General features: G+C 61.1%; 2 protein-coding genes across 2 annotated transcripts in view; both read left to right on the top strand.

The window, feature by feature from the left end:
- FAM20C (FAM20C golgi associated secretory pathway kinase) overlaps positions 1–4,038 on the top strand; it is a 36,299-nt gene extending 32,261 nt beyond the window's left edge. Inside the window, exons 6-10 of the mRNA XM_047779347.1 lie at positions 1,323–1,503; positions 1,944–2,053; positions 2,225–2,306; positions 2,808–2,867; positions 3,173–4,038. Of these exons, the coding sequence (XP_047635303.1) occupies positions 1,323–1,503; positions 1,944–2,053; positions 2,225–2,306; positions 2,808–2,867; positions 3,173–3,422 (683 nt within the window). The 3' untranslated portion in view covers positions 3,423–4,038. The remainder of the gene's footprint in view (positions 1–1,322; positions 1,504–1,943; positions 2,054–2,224; positions 2,307–2,807; positions 2,868–3,172) is intronic.
- Positions 4,039–10,090: 6,052 nt separating this feature from the next.
- Positions 10,091–12,122, top strand: FOXL3 (forkhead box L3). Its single transcript, XM_047779107.1, has 3 exons — positions 10,091–10,240; positions 10,635–10,803; positions 11,114–12,122. Exons 1-3 carry the CDS (start codon positions 10,134–10,136, stop codon positions 11,531–11,533), a joined length of 696 nt encoding a protein of 231 aa, XP_047635063.1. The 5' UTR covers positions 10,091–10,133; the 3' UTR covers positions 11,534–12,122.
- Positions 12,123–20,021: the final 7,899 nt, after the last annotated feature.

Below are 20,021 nucleotides of genomic sequence, written 5' to 3' on the forward strand. Positions count from 1 at the left end.
GTCCGCCCTTGGCTTCGTGGGCGCGTGGGCTGATTCCACTGACTGCTGGGAAGAGTCTGCTGTGAAATTGCTGTGTACGAGCGTCTGTGTGGATGTGTTTTCATTTCTCCTGGGTGTGTGCCTGGAGTGGGATCGCTGGGTCCTGCGTTAACGTTTGTCCAACGTTCTGTTTTTCGCAGCAGCTGCACCATTTGACATGCCCGCTATTGCTGTGCTAGGGATCCGATTTCTCCACACCCGCGGCCACACTGGTTATTATCTGTTCTTTTGATCAAAACTATCCTAGCAGGTGAGGGCGTTCCCCTCATGGCGCAGCAGAAAGGAATCCGACTAGGAACCACGAGGCTGCGGGTTCGAACCCTAGCCTCGCTCAGTGGATTAAGGATCCGCCGTCGCCGTGAGCTGTGGTGTAGGTCGCAGGCGTGGCTCAGATCTGATGTGGCTGTGGCTGTGGTGTAGGCCGGTAGCTACAGCTCTAATTTGACCCCTAGCCCGGGAACCTCCACATCTCCATATGCCGCAGGTGCGGCCCTAAAAAGCAAAAAAAAAAAAAAACAAAAAAAAAACAAAAAAATCCTAGTAGGTGAGAAATTTCGTATTTGATTTTGCGTTTCCCTAACGACTGTGGTGCTAAGCATGGCCTTGGTGGTCCTTTCTGCACTTTTTCTGGAGAACTATCTCTTGAACTCCTTTGCCCACGTATTAATTGGGTTATTCTTTTTATTATTCACTCATACGACTTCCCACACGTGCAAATACTGGATCCTTATCGGATTACAATGTGCAGGCATTTCCGCCATGCTGAGTTTGCTCGCTTTTTTCTTGGTGTGGGGCCTCTTTCAAGCCACTGAATGGCCCTTAAACGTCAACTCCAGAATCTCCCCAGACTCCGGTCCCTGAAATTTGAGGGTGACAAGAACGAGTGGGAAGGGAGCTCCCCCTGTGGCGCAATGGGTTGAGAATCTGACTGCAGTGGCTTGGGTTGCTGGGGAGGCGAGGGTTCGATCCCCAGCCTGGCTCAGTGGGTTAGGGATGCTGCGTTGCTGCAGCTGTGGCTCTGATTCAGTCCCTGGCCCAGAAACTTCCATATGCCATGGCTGCAGCCATAAAAAAATGAAAAGATCGAGTGTGGGTTCAGATCTGACCTCTAACTCCGGAGCCGAGCTGTGTGGCCCTTGGCCTGTGCCTTGGGGTTGGAGCAGGCGGCTGAGGTCCAAGCGTGAGAGTGTGGGTGAGGGGCGCCCGTGGAGGGACGGGGGACATGCTGGCCCAGGCCAGGGGCGCTGCTCGAGCTTTCCCCTCGCTGCATGTCTCGCCCTCAGCCAACAACATCTGCTTCTACGGGGAGTGCTCCTACTACTGCTCCACGGAGCACGCCCTGTGCGGGAAGCCGGACCAGATCGAGGGCTCGCTGGCGGCCTTCCTGCCAGACTTGTCTCTGGCCAAGAGGAAGACCTGGCGGAACCCCTGGCGACGCTCATACCACAAGCGCAAGAAGGCAGAGTGAGTGGGGGCCCGAGGGCTGGGGATTCGGGGTCCTGACTCCCCGGGGTCTGCCAGACCTCAAGCAGAGAACAGGCTCGGGGCTGGTCACCGCCTCGCGGTGTGAGGGGTGGCGGGGCCGTTTGTGGATGCACCTTCTTGCAAGAGAGACCCTCGTCCTGCCAGCCTCGGAGACGTCCCTGCGAGTGTGGGGCCAGGCCCTGTTTCTTAGCCATGACCTCCACACACGGGGTCGCCCCCCAGCCCCGTGCTCCCACTAATGCTGCCTCAGATGCTGCTGGTGGGGGTCCCCTGCAGACGCTTTGTCCCGAGGCGACACCCTTCCTGCACCCGCTCCCCCATGCTGCCCGAGAACGCGCTGTGCTGACCCACCCCGGAGGCTGCTCTGGGGCTCCGGGTCCCGCAGAGGAGCCCGCCCGCCTCACGCCGGCCCCCCGCAGGTGGGAGGTGGACCCCGACTACTGCGAGGAGGTGAAGCAGACGCCCCCCTACGACAGCAGCCACCGCATCCTGGCCGTCATGGACATGACCATCTTTGACTTCCTCATGGGTACGTCCGGCCCGCCCGCCCGCCCGCCCTGGCCACGCCCAGCACTGACCCCGCCACCGGGCGCGGCCCCGGCTCCGGTCCTGCTTGGACCGGGTGTTCCGGCTCGGAGGCCAGACGGGGAGGGAGGGGCCCTGAGCCCCACGCAGGCTCCTGGCACGCTTATCCCTGCAGGGAACATGGACCGCCATCACTACGAGACGTTCGAGAAGTTTGGGAACGAAACGTTCATCATCCACTTGGACAACGGAAGAGGGTGAGCCCTGGACCTGCCCACCAGATGCAGCGAAGGGCCGGCCGGGCCCCCGCCCAGACCCAGGGGAGCGGGTGCCCAGCGGAGGGATGGCACCGTCCCCCTGTGTGACGCAGGGTCCCGCCAGGCTTCTGATGGGGTGTGAACGCCCCCGTGCACCTGTAAGCTGGGAGACTGAGGCCAGGAGCAGGTGTGGGCGGGGACCCACCACGCCAAACATTCGGGGCTGCAGGTCCTCGGATCCCTCAGGGCGTCAGCTCTGGGCCTCTGGCCAGCTATGTGTGTGCGTCACTCTTCCTGGCTATAGAGACGCTGCTGTAGCCAGGCGCTAGGCTGACCCGCCCTCGAGCCTTCTCCACTCGGCCTGCCCAGGACCCTACACCTTGGAACTTCTGCTCAGTCCAGGGGCCAGAATGTCAGGCTGCTTTCAGGTGCCTTCCTTGTCCCAGGCCTTGCACTGTCCCCCTGCACGTGGCCTCCACAGCTCTGCTCCTCTTCCTGCAGGTTTGGAAAATATTCCCACGACGAGCTTTCCATCCTGGTGCCTCTACAGCAGTGCTGCAGGTACGGCCCTGCTCCTTCCCTCGGGCCCAGCCCTGGGCCCCGCCCTGTCACTGCCACAGACCAGGCCCCCCTCCCATCCCCGTCCCCAGCAGCACCCAGTGCCCCTCCCAGGACCCAGCTCCTGGTCACCGCCCCAGCCCACCTTGCAGAGGAAGGCCCTGAGGCCCAGGCCTGCCCTCTGCCCCCTCCATGGGGCTCCCAGCCCCTCCTTCCACAGTGGGAGGGACAGCTTGCCAGGCCCCAGGGGTCACCCCAGCGTCGGCCTGGCCCTGTCTGCTGGGGGCCTGATGGCGCTCTCTGTGCAGGATCAGGAAGTCCACGTACCTGCGGCTGCAGCTCCTGGCCAAGGAGGAGTACAAGCTGAGCCTGCTGATGGCCGAGTCCCTGCTCACGGACCGCGTGGCCCCCGTGCTGTACCAGCCACACCTGGAGGCACTGGACCGGCGGCTGCGTGTGGTGCTACAGGCGGTCAGAGACTGCGTGGAGAAGGACGGGCTGCCCAGCGTCGTGGAGGATGACATGGGCCCCGAGCACAGAGCCTCCACCGGGAGGTAGTGACCGCGAGCCGCGGCCAGGCCAGCCACTGAGGGACACGGGCGCACGCAGGAGCAGACGGGCCGCCCGGGCCTCGCTTTCTTCGCTTTCCAGACCACGCGGGCTGCGGGAGCGGCCTGCGCCCACGGACAGAGGCGGCCTGGCTGCAGGCCACCCACCCTTTTGTATGGAAAGGAAGCCTTTCTTTACTATTTTGTATTTATACCTGGTGTAAATGTATAAACGTAGAGACGGCTCTATGGCCCCGGACCACCTGGCAGACCCCATGCGGGCGCACCCTGCCCGCGGCCATGTGCTCCTGCGAAGGGCTCGCACTCTGACCGAACTTATGGCAAAACTCCCCCATCCCCGGGCCGAGAGTCACCTGGGGCTGCGGGAGACTCCCGAGGACGTGTCGCAGACTCTTGGCGACGGAGGAATACCGCATAGGTCTCGGGTGATCGAAGGACCAGTCATTCCCTGGCCGCCCAGCCTCCTCGCGGCCCCTTCTGACTCGCTTCAGAAGCCCGTGCGCGTGCGAGGCTCTGTCTCGTGGCCGGGCAGCTGGTTACCTTCGCAGCGTTTCCGTGGAGTAGTTTGCAATGTGTACAAGTGCAATAAAGATTCAGCAAGTGTGTGCTGGGGGCCTCGTGGGGTCTGGGTCCCTCACTCCCTGGTCCTCAGCTGCCTGCCAGCCCGCCCTCCCAAAAGCCAATCCTAGAACCGGGCTTGGCCAGGCACCCGGAGTGGAGGGCCCTAGCCTGGCATGTGGCCTGCAGGGAGGCCTGGCCCACTCCTGGCTGCTCTGGGGAGCTGAGTGCAAATCCCTGAAGCCATGGGCTGGCCCCAGAGTCTCCACAAGCCTGGCACCACGTGGGCACCCGTGTTTACACAAGAGTCAGGACAGCGATGCCTGGACCAGGCACGGGGACGATGGGGGGCTGAGCCAAAGGTCTGAGAGACCCAGCCTTCCAGCCACAAGCTCCCCCACTGCTGCCCACGGTGCCTGAAGCCCAGGTCAGGGGAGTCTTGCTGGGGCGGGGGGGTTCTGGGTTGCCGACCACCTCCTGCGTGTGAGCCAGTGGCGGGGTGGGGTGGGGGGGTGGGGCCTGGAGGAAGCCTGCCTGCTAAGGGCGCTCCTGAACCTTGGGGTTCCAGCCGCAGAGGAATCACAGCATCTCGGCCTTTTATTAGGGGTTCTCTGGCCTGTTTCCCTTCAGATCACCCCGTGCACACAGAGGCTTTCTGCAAGCCTGGAACGTCTCACCAGACGGCCCTGCTGGAAACTTGATCTTGGCTTCCAGCCTCAAGAACAAGGACAGAGAGAAGTGCCTGCTGTTTCAGCCACGTGGTCTGCAGTGTTCTGAACCTGCAGCTAGGGGACGATAAGAAACGCGTGTTTGGTCTTTGTCCCCGTTCCTGACACGGAGCTAAAGACAAAGGAAGGGTGTGGGGAGGCCAGTTATGGGGCGACCAGGAAGAGCGGAACCGAGGGTGCGGTGTGGGGCTTATGTGGGTTGAAGCCTGTGCTTCTCCCCTTGGGTGTCTCGTGATTCAGACTCAGCCCCTCCGGAAGCTGAGCGGAGCCGCTTACGGAGCGAGGTCTCCTATACACGTGACCATCCCTCCGAAAAGGGCAGGTTCTCCTCTTGTTTCTCAAAACAGCCAAATAATCCTCATACGAAAAAGGCACATTCAAGCCGTGGAGGTTCGTTCAGCACCACTGCACAGGGACAGGAGGCCTCCGTGCAGAACCGGGCTCCCGACACCGCCCGGAAGGTGGGGACTTACCGCTAAGGAGCAGGTGTGGTCGGGGCTGGAAAACCCCGACCTGGATCTTCTGGCTAAACCAGCCTTCTTGGTGCAGGCAGACCGGAAATCTCTCATCAACCTGCATTAACAGGATTCTTGCTGAAATTGGCTGATGCAAAGCCAGAGGCAGGAGGGGGTGCAAAGGTCGAGGCCTTGCTGGGAGGGGCTTCCGTGGAGACTGAGCCATGCCAGGCAGGGAGAACAGGCTCTCGGTCCCTCGGCCCACAGGAAGCGGCCCCAGGGGCTCCAGAACTGGGGCAACAGCTGGGATGCTGGCGGGCAGTCCCTTCAACAGGGGGCCGCCCCCCTGGAAGCCGGGAGGTGAGGCTGGAGCAGGTACACAGCAACAGGGCTATGCACACAGCCCGAGTCCTGAGAACAGCGCGGGGCTGTGGGACCAGGAAGAAGACAAGAAAAGGAAAACGGGAAGGGGGACAGTCCCCAGGAGGACCGAGAGGAACTGCTCCTTCCGTGGAAGAGGCTGAAGGGCAGCCTTGAGGACAAGGACACATCCGTCCAGGTGACGGCCACGCAGCCAGGGACTCTGGCCCAGCCATGACGAGGTTCTCAGGCCCAACAGTGCGCGCTGTCAGCGAGGGGAAACTGGGAGGGGCTGGGGACCCAAGTCCTTCTGTGTAGAAGGTTGGTAGGTATCTTGTCACACTTTAAAACCTGTCATTTAGAAGTACAGCGGTAGGGCAAAGACAGGACAAAAGCAACACACCCAAGGAGACGTACAGAAAGTGATGTCTCTGGGTCTTTGCTTCGGGCACGGGGCGAGGTGGGCGGGGCCTTTCCCACGATCCGACCTGTAAGGTTATTTAAGACTTTTAAAACTGGTCATCTAGGAGTTCCCGTTGTGGCTCCGGAAACGAACCTGACTAGTGTCCATGAGGATGCGGGCTCAACCCCTGGCCTCGCTCAGTGGGTCAGGGATCTGGCGTTGCTGCGAGCTGTGGTGTAGGCCGGCAGCTGCAGCTCCAGTTCAGCCCTTCGCCTGGGAACCTCCACGTGTTACACCTGCGACTCTAAAAAGGCAAAACAAACAAACAAGCAAACAAACCTGCATTCATCTATTCCTTTGATACAGATTCAAAATGCAAACAAAGCTGCAGGACAGGAGAGGAGGGGCAGGGCCTGCACCCAGAGCCCGGGGCCCTCCTGCCCTGTCCTGCCTGCTCCTGGCCATGGCTCTGTGGGTAGGAAGCTGAATCCCACTATATGCCCATTTAGCACTGTCTACCCTGAGGCCCAGGTGAAGGGACTTTCCTGAATTAATGCAGCAGTGCCTGGCATTGGGGACCCAGATTTGCCAGACCCCTGAGAGGGGGACAGCTGCGGGGGGTGGGGGGCGAGGGCAGGCGGAGGGAGTCTTGAACACAGCGAGGAGAAGGTTTCCGATCCAGCTCCTCGGCCAAGTCTGCTTTCCCAAGGGGTAGGCTGCCTATTCCGCCCACCCTCCCCACAGGGCCCTGTCCCATCCCCATGGAAAACTCCCCTGAGTCACTGTCCCCCACCCAGAGGGACCGTGATGGCAGCAGGTGATCAGAGACGCTCAGAAGCCTTGGCTGGTGGATGGTGTTGACGGCTGTCGGCTGTGTCAGGGGAGCTCCAAGCCCCGTGGGGGCCCTGCGTGCTCACAGGGCCTTTCTCCCTCTGCTCAGAGCTGGGGTTTGTGGGCTGGCCCAGGGCTGGGAACCGTGTCCACCCACCCCAACAGGGACGGGCAGCTCCTGGCCTCGCAGCTTTAATGGAAAGTGGGGAGAGGCTGCTCAGGGGCCCTCGGGGGTGGGGTCCGTAGGGTGCACTCCAGGGCCTCACCCAGTGGCCCCGTGAGGCTGCTGGGTGCTCCACTCAGCGAGCCCCGCCCAAGGCCTCTGCTCTGTCCCGTTCCTGCTCCAGGTCACAGCTGCCCCAGCTACACTCAGCCGGATGTGTCCTGCGGCCACAGTCCTGGGGACCCGGCCCACATCTGGTCCCTTTGCACCATCTAGTGGAGAACTTGAGAAAAGCAAGACCAGACTGCCCAGGGCAGAGATGGCCAGAGTCTGGCCTCCGAGCCCTCTAGGTCCTCAGGGCTGGAATCCAAGACTCCAGCTGCCTGGCAGATGGGTTCCTCAGCCAGGCTGGCCACCCGGGCCCCCACCCAGACAGCCTGTCCTTTCAGTGTCCGGGGATCAGAGTGGCCCCACTGGCTTCCAGGCTGGTCTTAGAGCCCAGGCAGGGGACTACTGGCCTTGCCCCTCATTGTCCAGGACCCGGCACAATGCCTGGAACTCCAAAAATACCTCCCGAGTCCGTGGGTCGTTCTCCAGTGACTGTTGAAAACACCGATGGATTTCAACCCCAAAGGAGAGTGTGGAATTCACCTGGTGGGTCAAAGCGCTCTGGCCTTTCAGAAGCTTCTAGAGGCACCATCTCTGTGGTGCCCCCAGGCCGAAGCCCAGCCTCCCACCCTGCAACTGTAGTCACATCCTTCCCTGAAGGACCTGGGTTCACATCCTGCCTCACACTAGCGGGGTGAGCTGGTTGCCGTCTCTGCCCCCGTAAAGCGGAGTAAACAGTAGGCCTGACTCACGGGATTGTCCTGCCAAATGTAAAAAAAAAATCTTAGACCTCCGCTGGCCTGAGATTGCTGCTGATGCTGCCATCATTAATGGCATTTTTAAGAAAATCTGGCCCCAAGTTAATTAATAAGTTATTTCCAGCAGTAAGTCAAGCACACGTTTCCAAACCTGAAAAAACCAATACACGTTTGGAAGGCTTTCTAACCAGCCAGGCTTCGTTTTCCATTCAGTTAGACAAGGGAACAACTTTTTTTTCGGTCTTTTTGTCTTTTTTTGGGCCGCACCTGCGGCATATGGAGGTTCCCAGGCTAGTCTAATCGGAGCTGCAGCCGCTGGCCTACACCACAGCCACAGCAATGCAGGATCCGAGCTGAGTCTGCAACCTACACCACAGTTCAGGGCAACGCCGGATCCTTAACCCTCTGAGCAAGGCCAGGGATCGAACCCGCGACCTTATGGTTCCTAGTCGGATTCATTAACCACAGCGCCACGACGGGAACTCCAGACAAGAGAATAACTTTAAGGCACCTTCTTGCATGCCTCAGAAGCTCCTCCCCGCCCCCAGACCTGGTCTGAGGACCCACAGCCCCTCTGGGGCGAGGGGCCAACAGCTCTCACCTTCCCTGGGTGGATTCAGTGCCGCTCCGGGAGGGAGCCCTCCAATTCCGCGCCACAGGCCTGGCCCCAGGAGGCCTTGTCAGACCATGGCCTGCTCCCACTCTCCTCCCCTGTGTCCAGAGAGGTCTGCAGAGGGGCCTGTTTCCCTGGGTCTGAGTTGGTGCCCAGCATCCTTAGTTCTCTGACAGGTTCGGAAAAGCCATGACTGTGCAGATTTTGGGGTTCCTTGCTGTGAAGTTGAGGGTTCTGGTGTTTTTACTCTCTGACTGGAGAGGGCGAGTGAGAGGAAGATAAACCACCAAGGCTGTGGCAGCTGGTTCCCCAGCAACAGAGGCACAGGGATGTCCCTGCCTGTGAGCGCTGTGCCTCGGGCGAGCGGCCTTCGAGGGGCTGCTGCTGGACTGAGCTCATGTGCACTCAGAACCCAGGGCCAGAGCCACGTGCACAACGGGCCGGGAAAACGTCCCTCGTGGCCGCCGCGCATCCTCACGCATGCGTGGACCCAAACACGACACGCAGGTGACTGCAGAGTCACACCAGGGGTGTCGCAAAGTGCTTTGTGGGGTTTGGGGCCAAGTTCCCACCCCAAACGCAGGTGCTCCTCCTGCAGCTAGGAGGAAAGGCACGGCCTCCCGGTCCTGCTACTTTGACTTTGGTGTTTTCCGTGAGCTCCTGGAAGCACCCCCCCACCCCCTGCCCCGCTCCTCCATGGGGCTGGTGTGTGACCTTTATAGGGAAGGGACGGTCTCCTGAGGATGGGTCAGCACACATGCAGTATGGAAGGTGCCGGTGGCGCCAGGCTCAGCCTGGCCCCCAGGAGACGGCTTTCCTGGGAGGAGCTCTGGGCTGGCTGACCTGAAATCCCCTCCCCGCCAGGTCTGGGCTTGGGCTGGCCACCAGAAGTGTTTGCCGAGATTTGGAAGGCTGGCCGGAAGTAGCAGTGCGGTTTTTATTTGTAAACCATAATCTGACAAGGGATCAACGTCCTTATTTTAAGGCATCAAGTGCACGCAGTGAGTGATGGCCTCGGAGGAGGCGCGCTTCGGGGCCGTGAGAGCCAGTGCAGTGGAGACATGCCTGGGGAGGAGAGGCTGGACCCTGTGTCTCTGGCAGGACTCCGACACAGCCGGGACCCCCGCAGCTCTGGGGCTGAAGGTGGAGGTGCAGAGCCTGGGGGCAGAAGGGGAGACTGTCCCGTTCCTCCCGGTGGCCCTGCTCCTGGCTCCCTCTGGCAGCCCAGGAGTTCGCTCTGGAGACCCAGAAGCCCACCCGTCCCCGGGTGCACTCGGGGCGCAGCCGGGAGGAGCCTGCTAGTAACCTTAGCTCTGGGTCAGGGGACCTAGCCAGATCTGCTCTGGCGTCTGGGGCCAGGGGGAGGCGGACACGGCGGCGAGTGGGCGGCGGTGGTCCCCTCCTCCCTCCTCTCTTGGACCACCCAGCACGCGGCTCCCTCCTCCTTCCTGGTCAGAGGGTCACTGAGAACCAGCTCCGCTCCCTTCGGCGGCTTTACCGGTGACTGGGGCCTCCCCCGCGCCGGGATTGGACGCGAGAGGCCCGGGTGGGGGCGGGCGGGGAGACCCCAGGAGCCCAGGTTCCCAGTTCTGGCGAAGAGCCGCTCTGGCGGCAGAGGGGCTCACTCCGGCGGCAGTGCAGGCGCCGCTGGTCCGCACAGACCTGGAGGGCCGGCGGGCGGCGCGGAGGAGGCGGCAGCAGCGGTGGCCCTGCAGGCGCCAAGATGTTTGACAGTTCGCAGTATCCCTACAATTGCTTCAATTATGACGCGGACGACTACCCGGCGGGCAGCTCTGACGAGGAGAAGCGGCTCACGCGGCCAGCGTACAGGTGACCGTGGGGCCGGGCCAGGGCGCGGGGGACAGCAACCTTCCTGCGCCAGGGGCCCAGGACTTGCCTGGGACGAGGGAGGACTTTCTTCTCGTCCACACATTTGGGGGTAGCCAGGAAGCTTCTCCGGCCTCCCCGAGGAGCCCGGGTTCAAGGCAGAGTTTCCGGCATCTACACAGTGCGGGGGCGCGGGGCGGGGCTCCAGGGGTCCTACCCCAAACAAGCCCTCCCGGCTCTCCACCTCCAGCACGCCCAGGCGCCTCGTGGGAAGGGAGAGCAGAGCAGATGCCCCCTGCAGTGGCCCGGGCGCTGGAAGGGCTGGCGGGGGAGACTCCAGACGTGCTCTGGGGCTCCCTCCTCCCCACCCGCGTGGCCTGAGCGCCCCTGTTTGCAGCTACATCGCGCTGATCGCCATGGCCATTCAACAGAGCCCGGCGGGTAGGGTGACCCTGTCGGGCATCTACGACTTCATCATGCGCAAGTTCCCCTATTACCGTGCCAACCAGCGTGCCTGGCAGAACTCCATCCGCCATAACCTGTCCCTCAACAGCTGCTTCGTCAAGGTGAGCCCCTCCCGCCCCCGGAGCTGCCCCTGAGGGTTCCAGGCCTGGTGACACCTGGACCAAGTCATCCCTGACTGCGGGTGGGGGGTGGTATTTTGCAGCAGCGGTGCCGTTGCTGGGAAGTTCCTTCTTAGCAAACTGGGCTGCCTCCGCCTGCTCACCGAGCGCCGCCCCCACCTCCAGGCCGGGAGCGCATCATTTCTGGGGCCGTCCGGGGCTCACTTGGCGCCCAAAGTGGCCCTAAGTGAGCCGGCGGGCAGGGCGGGGCGCACCGGGAGCCGCCCCAGCGCCGGGTCCCTTGCTCGCACAGGTGCCGCGGACAGAGGGCCACGAGAAGGGCAAAGGCAACTACTGGACGTTCGCCGGCGGCTGCGAGTCGCTGCTAGATCTCTTCGAGAACGGCAACTACCGCCGGCGGCGGCGGCGGCGCGGCCCCAAGCGCGAGGGGACCCGGGGGGCGCGCGCGGCCGCCGCGGAGATGCCCCCGGGTCCCCCTGAGCCAGCCGGCGCGGGGACGTCCCCGGCGCCCCGCCCCAAGCCCCCGACCCCCACCAGCCCGGCCAGCCCCGCGGCGCTGGGGAGGGAAGAGCACAGAGACATCAAGTTCAGCATCGACTACATCCTCTCGGCCCCGGACCCCTTTCCCGGGCTCAAGGCGCCCTGTGCGCAGGAGGGCAGATGCCCTCGGCGGGAGGCCCAGCCCATGAACCTCCACCTGTGGCCCATGTGAGCGGTGGAGGCTGACCCCCGCCCCGGGCTGGCACCCAGGCAGCCTGGGGTCTTCCTGGTGATTTCAGCCCCACCTCCAGCCGAGACCTGGGGCTTCGCCACATCCTACAAACTTCCAGACTCATGCTCAATGCTGAAAGCAGCCGCCGGGGTGGAGAGAAGGAAGGTGATCTGGTGAAAAGCGATCATTTCAGTGCCGTGGCTCGATCCCTTCAGAAAGAAAACCCACCAGGGTCCTGTTGACCTAAGAGTTGGCTCTAGATTCGCCAAGTGACCCTGCTTAAGAACTCAGGTTCAGGGTCAGGTTCATTTAGCGTCAAGGTAACTTTGGAGAGTGTGCTTCATGAACCACTGCCCGCAGAACCTGCCAGCAAACTGTGTCCAGTCAGGGAACTGTGGGCATCTTCCCTAGAGCTGGACACAACCAAGTGCCATCAGGGCAGCTATTAACTGACCCCCAGAATGAGGCGCAAGGGTTTTGCCTCTGTCCCTGTTCTGGATGATGTGACTGGAAGTGATACATGCATCTCGTGTTGTGGGCAGATGATTATTTATTGATGGTTGTTTAAAAAGTTCCGTGCACTTTTTTATCCAGAAAAGAAGGAAGGAAGAAACGGGGTGGGGGTTGGGGGGAGGGGGGAAGGTCCAAAGTTGGGACCGGGGTGGGGGGGGGGCGGCGACGCCCTCTTTTCCTAATTCTTCTGAGCAGGGAGTAAGCTCTCTTGGGGCACGTTCCATCCAGCTGGTTCCCTGAGAAAGCAGACATTCCACGGCAGACAGCTGATAAATTCCTGCTACGCTGTGAGGTGTACAATTAGGAATTGCACAATCACAAGCATCAGAGGTGGGTGCACTGCACTTGAAATGTAAATGATTTAATTACTGCGTAGAGACGGGCATTTAAAAAAACACAATTATGCACAGTGAAACTATTTGACCAACCTTATCATTTTTCACCAGCCCATTTTTGCAGAGTTAATTGCTTTCCATGACTTAATTTGAACATTAGTATGGATTACACCTAATCTGATTCACTAGGTGACAATGATTGGCTAATTTTGTAAACAGCAAAAACACACCCGAGGAGGCTGGCTGTCTCGACTGGGAATTATGCAGTCCTGCTTTATCGGACTCTGAGAACCTGGGGCTGGCGGTAGCGGAGGGCAGGGGGGCAGCCTGAATCATGCACAAGACATGCTTGCATTGGGCTTCATTTCTGACTCAGAAGGCTGGGCATTTCATTAAATCACAGCCTTCCTTCCTTCACCCACCCTGTAAATAGAACCCCACGTGTTCCTTTCATTGTTTCAAGGAGGAGGGAGGTGGCTGTTCCTTCCAACTCATGTGCGGTGCTTGGCCCTGACTGCAGAGATGGGCATTGGTGGTGCTGTGCCCACTCAGCCCAGCCGGGCCGCCGGCAGCAGCCTCTACCAATAGGACAGGACCAGGGCTGTAACACGGAGTTCAGCATGCCTTTGCAAAACCCACAGCCAGAACTCTTTGCTGGGGAAGCAGCCAGAGCCCATGGGCTCTCACGGCCGGCCAGGCAGGGTGCTGAGCCCCTGATGCCAGCTGTCCACCAGCCAGCACCCCGGCCCTGTTCCCTTCATCCCATTTACAGATCTAGGACCTGCAGCACAGCAGGCCCAGACCCAGGATGTAGGCATCAGCATCGCAACACACAGCTCCCTCTGTGCTGAGGCCATGTGCATGCAGGTGCGTGCGTGTGTGCATGCGTGTGCATTTGTGTGTGTGTGTGCCTCGTGGGTGTGTGCTCTGTTTGTCCTGTTACTTCTACCCCTTTGTCGGTAGTGCTGAAAGCATCATTTTAAATGATACCAGGTAACTCAGATGGTGAACGAGGTTCTATACGTAAGTACAAGGCAGACAGCATATCTGAAGATAGATTTTTCTGCTCCACCCGAGCAAGTAAAGTTTCATTTTATCTTTCGAGTTCTCTTCTAGAGTTTCGTTCTGATGATAAGGCTCATGGAGACAGAAAGGCCCTTTGCCCTGAGTAGGAAAATCTGGATGTGTCGGCCTTGGAGCTGGGACGAGGCCTGGGAACCAGGCGGTCGGAGTCAGCAGTGCCTCCCTGCCATGTTCCTGGGCAAACGCCCACGGCGGCCGGAGCAAGAAGCGGCACCCGGCGGTGAGACGCGTGTACTGTGAGGTGTTGCATTTGTTTTGCAAAGGATATCAATCATGTTTGTAAAAGCAAAGGGACATTTTCAATTTGCCAGCGTGTGATACCCTGAGACTTCAGAAAGGCTCCCAGCCCTCCGAGTGAATGGCATTTAATCCCAAACAACACAGTGGGGCGAGGGCTGGTCTGACCTATTCAAATGTCGCCTCCACCACGCACACCTGCCCAACGCAATTATAATTAAATCCTGTATGCCTTTCTTGCAAATCCGCTGATTGATCACCCATCGTACATCATCAGCACGTTACCCCGAGCAGATGTCTGCCACTCGCGCTACGGATCACCAGGTTTCCATTAGCAAAGTCGGGGCTGCGTGTGGGAGTGCCGCGGAGACCCACACAAACGGTGCTCGTGGGGCGCAAGCTGCCGCCCCGCCAAGCGGCATCGGGCCTGTGCAGGACGGAGGGTGGCCTCGCTTGGGCTGGTTCAGCTCAGAGCAGCTGGGGGCTGCAGGGGTGAGGGGAGGGCAGCGTGGAGGACCCGCCCACACTGGCCTCCCAGGGGCCGGGGATGGAGCCCCAGGACAGGTCTGTGCGCGAAAACGGAGCCACTCCTGACCCCTGGGGTCTAGGAAACCCATGCCTCCCCAGAGAGGCCTCCATCCGCCGTCGGAGTTGGTGCCATGGGACATGAGGCCCGCTGAACTGGCCTCCTGGACCTGCCGGCCGCTGGCCCTTCCCCAGGGCAGCAGAGCAAAGACGACGTTTCTCTTCAAATTCCTCCCTTTTATGGAGCAGTTCTGGGGGCTGTTTATTCCGTCATTCAACCAACATCCACAGGCCCGTGCTGGGTGCTGGGGTGCAGTTATGAAGCAGAGCACAGGCTGTCCAGCAGCCTGACCAGGCAGAGTCCCAAACCTCCCTCGATGACATGCAGGGTGGCGGGTAACCGGGGTGGGGGGGGGGTGCATCAACTGCCTTCGCCTTGACGGGGCATCCTCGGTGGGGGTGGAGTCGGGGCGGGTTAGGGGTCGGGGTGGGGCCAGCAGGACGGACTGAAGGCCAGTGTGGCTGGTGGCGGGGGGGATGCACCGGAAGAGCCCTGTCTGCTCTTCCAGCCCCTAAGCCACCTGCCTGGGAGTCTGGGGGCTGCAGGAGTGGGAGCAGAACATCCCACCAGAAGAGACACAGAGGCTTTGCGCTGGTGACCGGACTTGGAACAGTCGCATGTCTGAGGCCCGGGCTCCACCTGGATCAAGTTCAGGGGAGACTCGGTCCACAAAAGACGCTTGACGGCGGGGTCTTGGGAGGAAGGGTTCCAGGCACATGCTGGTCAGGCTGAGCCCCACAAGCAGCAGTTACAGGGGACGTCTGCCCTGGGGGCATGACGACTGCTGCAGTGTCTCGGGTGCAGACCGGCCAGGAGGGGTGGGGGCTTGGGGAGCGGGCTGGGGGCACTTTCATCCCCCGTCCACGGCCCGCCTCTGTGCACAGACATGACAAGTTCGTGCTGCGCATGCAGGGTTACCCTGGGGGTGAGGGCTCGTCATTCACGAGCCCCGCTGCAGCCAGGGCCCAGCCAGAGGGCCATCCTGATAAGCTGGCAGCCAGCCTGGCCTGTCACGGCTCCTAAGTGCCAGGCCCTGGCCAGAGGCGTCTCAGCTCCCAAGGCCTCGTGAAGCCCTCGTTTTGGTGGATTTGAACTCAGGGGTCTGACCACACCCAGTTTGCCAGCCGTTTGTCTGGAAGGCTCAAGGTCATTGGCAGCTGACGTGGGTGTTGCCGTCGGGGGGGTGGTTCTGGAAGGTGGGAGACGGCGCGAGTCAGAGCCAAGGCCAGGGTCCCCACACACCCCAAGCCCCCTCACCTCCTCACAGACACCGAGAGGAAGGAGGTGCGTGATGACCAAGGGGAGTGTGGAGCCCCCCCACCCACAGCCTCCCAGCGCCTCTGGCCCTTCCTGATGGAGAGCCCTCTGCAGGGCCCTCGACGGCCACGCCTGTAGACATGGGTGGCCTCGTCCTGTGGGCTCTTGGGGTCCTGGGAGCAGGCACGGGCAGCTCCATTTCACAGTCGAGGAAACCGAGACTCAGAGAGGCAGGCCCTGGGCCCAGCTTCCCCACCCTTCCCGCTCAAGGTTCCTGGAAGCTAGCTGAGGGCAGGTAACACCCTCCAGCCTGGAGGTGAGGTGCGGTCACACTGGGCCCTCCCCCCACTCTGTGGGCACTAGCATTCACGCCCAACCCAGTGCAGGGACCTGGAATTGGAGGGTGTGGACCCCAGCAGCCTAGGGGACCGGTCAGCACTGCCCACCTGTCCCCACGGGACCAGCCTGATGGGGGTGGGGGCAGCACTTACTCCAAGGCCGCGCTCTGTTACCTGCACTTGGAGTTTGTATTCAGCCAAATGAAGAATCCACAAACACCTGCACAATTTCATGTTCTTCTCCCGTTAAAAACGCCAAGCGCATCTTATGCAAACGGGCCTTGCTGCCCTGAAGGAACCGGTTCCCTGGAGCCGAAGGCACAGCCTGTTGGGCCACCAGGGACAAACTGACTGTCCTTACCTGTGTCTGAGCAATTGCGTTTCCCCAGCTCTAGGCGACGTCGGGCCCAGGCTCCACACGAGATGCGCGTGCACTCAGCTGAAACTTGCAGTATTAGATTTGAAATGCACAGAGGTCACACGGCTGTGCCACTTTCAACAAGAAGAGGACATTGGCTGGGTACATTGGACTTCAGCCCGTTTGGCTGCTCTGCGCTGGACCCTCCCTTCCTGGGTTCCTGCTGGGCCACCGCCCCATGACCCACTGTCAGGGGCTGGGGGGCAGGGGTGTTTTGTTTTTGTTTTTGTTTTTATCTTTTGTTTTTTTAGGGCCGCACCTGTGGCATATGGAGATTCCCAGGCTAGGGGTCTAATCAGAGCTGTAGCCGCCAACCTACGCCAGAGCCACAGCCACGCGGGATCTGAGACGCGTCTGCAACCTACACCACAGCTGGGGGCAGCGCCGGATCCTTAACCCACAGAGCGAGGCCAGGGATCGAGCCCGCAACCTCACGGTTCCCAGTCGGATTCGTTTCTGCTGCGCCACGAGGGGACTTCTGTGTGTTGATGCTCACACTGCTGGCCCAGGAGCCACCACCCTCCCAGGCCCCCCGCCACCGCTCAGGCTGGCCCCCTGCGGCTGCTTCACCTCCACACCTCCTGGGTCCCGGGCCGAGAGGCTGTGCTGTCTGCCCCGGAATCAGAACCAGAGGAGAGAACTTAGAGCCGTGCTCTCTTAAAACACCCCTGGGGAGGCTGTGCTCCAGACAGTGAAGGGACCCGAATGTCAGGGGGCCACTGACCGCGTGTCCTGGGGCCTCGCGGGTGAGGGAGGCGAGGCAGACGCAGCACACGTGATGGGCTGAGAGGCCAGACCCCCGGCATCCTGGACGGCAGGGCCACGGGTGCCGCGCACAGAGGGTGGTGGAAGCTCCGCTCCCACCCAGAGGTCTGGGGAGACCACATGCATGGAGCCTGGCCCTGCAGCCGGATGAGGAGACACAGGGGGACGGCCTGGAGCCCTCAGGGTGGGTGGGCACAGCACGTCGCCTCCCTCGGACACAGGTCCCGGCCAAGGGCGCCGTCGGGGGGGACGCTGCGCAGGCCACCCTGGGCCCTGACCTCGGGAGCAGAGAGCTGCTCCTCCGTGGCTCAGCAACTTGGGGGGGTCAGCATGCCTCTGAATGCTGGGCGTGCACGGGGCCACGTGTGCATGTCCGCCAGGGGCGTGGCTGAGTGCTGGGGAGTGTGCCCGCGTGGGTGTGAAGAGTGCACACTGTGTGCCCGTGGGGGAGCCGAGGCGCACACCTGCCCCAAGTGTGCTTGCACGCGTGTGCACACGCCAGTGTGCAGATGTGAGTGTGTCACATCAACACAAACACCTTTTCGAATCCCTTTTGTGCCAGGAAGTATGTGTGCACAGCAAAGGCGCTGGGGGCTCCCCAGGTCTCTGGAGCGGCTGCTCTGCAGGGGTGGCTGGCAGGGGTCTCCGCTGAGTGAGGCCCCGGCTCAGGGAGGCGCTCCGCGTGACATGGGGAGACGCGCTCTCAGAGGAGGGGCACCCTGGGTGGAGAGGCTCCTGTGAGTCAAAGGGAAACAGCACGTGCCTTTTAACACTGACCGAGGTGTAATTTGGGGCGGGGCCGAGCACCGCCACTTGCTCACGAAACCTCAGTGCCCATAATCACTCCAGACCGAGGGCCCCTCGCCCCAGAGGGAAGTCGCTGGTGCCCCCTGAGGTGGACTGGTGTCCAGCCCTGGGCCTGCTGGTGCGGAGGGCCCCAGGATGTGTCACGAACATGGGGTCGGGCCACGAGAACTTTCCAAGTGCTCCCAGAGCACACGCACCCTGGGATCCTCCTCCAGAGAGCTCGGCAGCCGCCCACCTCCCCAGTCCCTGCCCTGCTCCATCTGGGCCACAGGGCACTCCAGACAGGGCCAAGACCCTCCCCAGGGCCGCAGGTCCACCTCCAACAGCCCGGATCTGGCCCAGGGCTGAGGAGGGAGAGGAGCAGGGTTGAGCATGAAGCCCAGGGAGGAGAAGCTCCAGTTACCATGGAGAGGGAAGCCAGGCACCCAGGACTCGGGTCCTGAGGGAGGGGACCAGGGTGCGGGAGGGCTGGGGGGCCAGGGCCTGTGCTGAGGGCTGCAGGCGTCAAAAGGAGAGGCGTGGAGGTGTCAGCCACTGCCTCCCCTGGCCCCTCTCCCCTGGCCCTAAGTTACGGCCAGCTGTCCCTCCGTGGGCCAGACAACAGGTCTCTGCGAGAGACCACTGTGTGCCAAGCACACACCGTCACCTTATGCAAGCCCAGCTAATGTCATCGAGGAGATAGAGGCAGTGGGACTTCAAATCTGACCCAGGACTCAACAGTAGAAAGACAAAAAGTTCCACCTGAGAATAGGCTAAGGATCTAGACAGACGTTTCTCCAAAAAAGATATACGAGTGGCCAAGAAGCTCACCGAAAAATGCTCAGCTCCTAGATATACACACAAAGTATGAAAAACAGGGGCTCGCACAGACGCAAATAGTCGCAAATGTCTATGGCAGCATGACTCGCAAGAGTCATGTGGGAGTCACCCAAATGTCCACCCCTGGATGAACTGAATGAACGAAATGGGCTCCAGCCACACAGTGACATATTATGCAGCCATGAAAAGTGATGCTGCGCCGTGGGCGAGCCTGGAACACATGCCAAGTGAAAGAAGCCATTGCAACAGGATGTGCATTGTGTGTTTCCATTTATGTGCGATGTCCAGAACAGGCAGCTCCATGAGGACAGAAAGCAAATTAGTGGTTGCCATGGAAGGAGGGAGAGGGGTGGGGCTGACAGCTAGGGACGTGGGCTTTCTTTTTGAGGCGACGAAAATGTCCTGGACTTAGTGGTGATGGTTGATCAACACTGTGCATGTGCTCAGCCCTACCGCACTGCAGCCTTTAAGACGGCGAGTCTTGTGTTATGTGGATTTATATCTCAACTCTGGAATGGCACGCACACACCCTAAGCTGGGGTGAAAGCCCCGCTCGGCGTCCCGGCCACAGAAACCGCGAGCGTGTTAGCATCTGAGCGTTAGTTTCCTTGTGCCCAGGATTGGGGCAATAAACATGACTCACAGGGTTGCAGTGCCAACCAGGGGAGATAAGGCACGGAACATGGATGAGATAATGCCTGGGATGTGACACGGGGCTCGCAAAGTCGGGCCGTGCGAGATACGTCACCTGGCCCTGTTCCCATCACACCTGTGGGTGATTCGGGCCTGACACCTGGGAGGCGGCCTTGATCCTACTGCCTCCACCCTAGCAGCACCTTCAGCCTTTGAGCTGAACGCGGCTCCTACCTACAGCCTCCTCCCCACGCCCCTTGTCCCCCATGTGCCTCGCCAGGGACAGCACGTGTCCCCCGCCCCAGCCAGGACCCACCCTGCAGCCACAGCGGGATCCTGGGAATCGCCCCAGCACCCCCTTCCCAGAACAAAGCCCAGGTCTGGGCCCACCACCAGGCCAGGGCTGCTTCTCTCACGCCCCCTCCCCCACCCACTGGCTCCAGCCACGTGGTCTCCTGGCTCTTCCTGCCCAGGGTCTGCCGGGAATGATCCCCACTCTGGCAACTCACTGGGTCCCCAAGCAACGCTGCTGCCCAGCAGGCTTCCCGGCCACTGTCCAAGTCAGAAACCACCCAGCTTGGGTTTTGTTTTTTAAAGCCAAACCTGCAGCATATGGAAGTTCTCAGGCTGGGGAGTCGAATCAGAGCTGCAGCTGCCAGCCTACGCCACAGCCACAGCAACGCCAAATCCCTAATCC

The sequence above is a fragment of the Phacochoerus africanus genome, chromosome 5 (assembly GCF_016906955.1).
Source record: "Phacochoerus africanus isolate WHEZ1 chromosome 5, ROS_Pafr_v1, whole genome shotgun sequence".
Taxonomy (NCBI): Eukaryota; Metazoa; Chordata; class Mammalia; order Artiodactyla; family Suidae; genus Phacochoerus; species Phacochoerus africanus.

What these genes read in the sequence shown, in the direction of transcription:
- FOXL3 (XM_047779107.1), top strand. Translation starts at nt 10,134, where the DNA reads ATGTTTGACAGTTCGCAGTATCCCTACAATTGCTTCAATTATGACGCG. An exon ending in CTCACGCGGCCAGCGTACAG is followed by an intron (nt 10,241 to 10,634) that starts GTGACCGTGGGG and finishes CCCTGTTTGCAG; the next exon opens with CTACATCGCGCTGATCGCCA. An exon ending in TCAACAGCTGCTTCGTCAAG is followed by an intron (nt 10,804 to 11,113) that starts GTGAGCCCCTCC and finishes TTGCTCGCACAG; the next exon opens with GTGCCGCGGACAGAGGGCCA.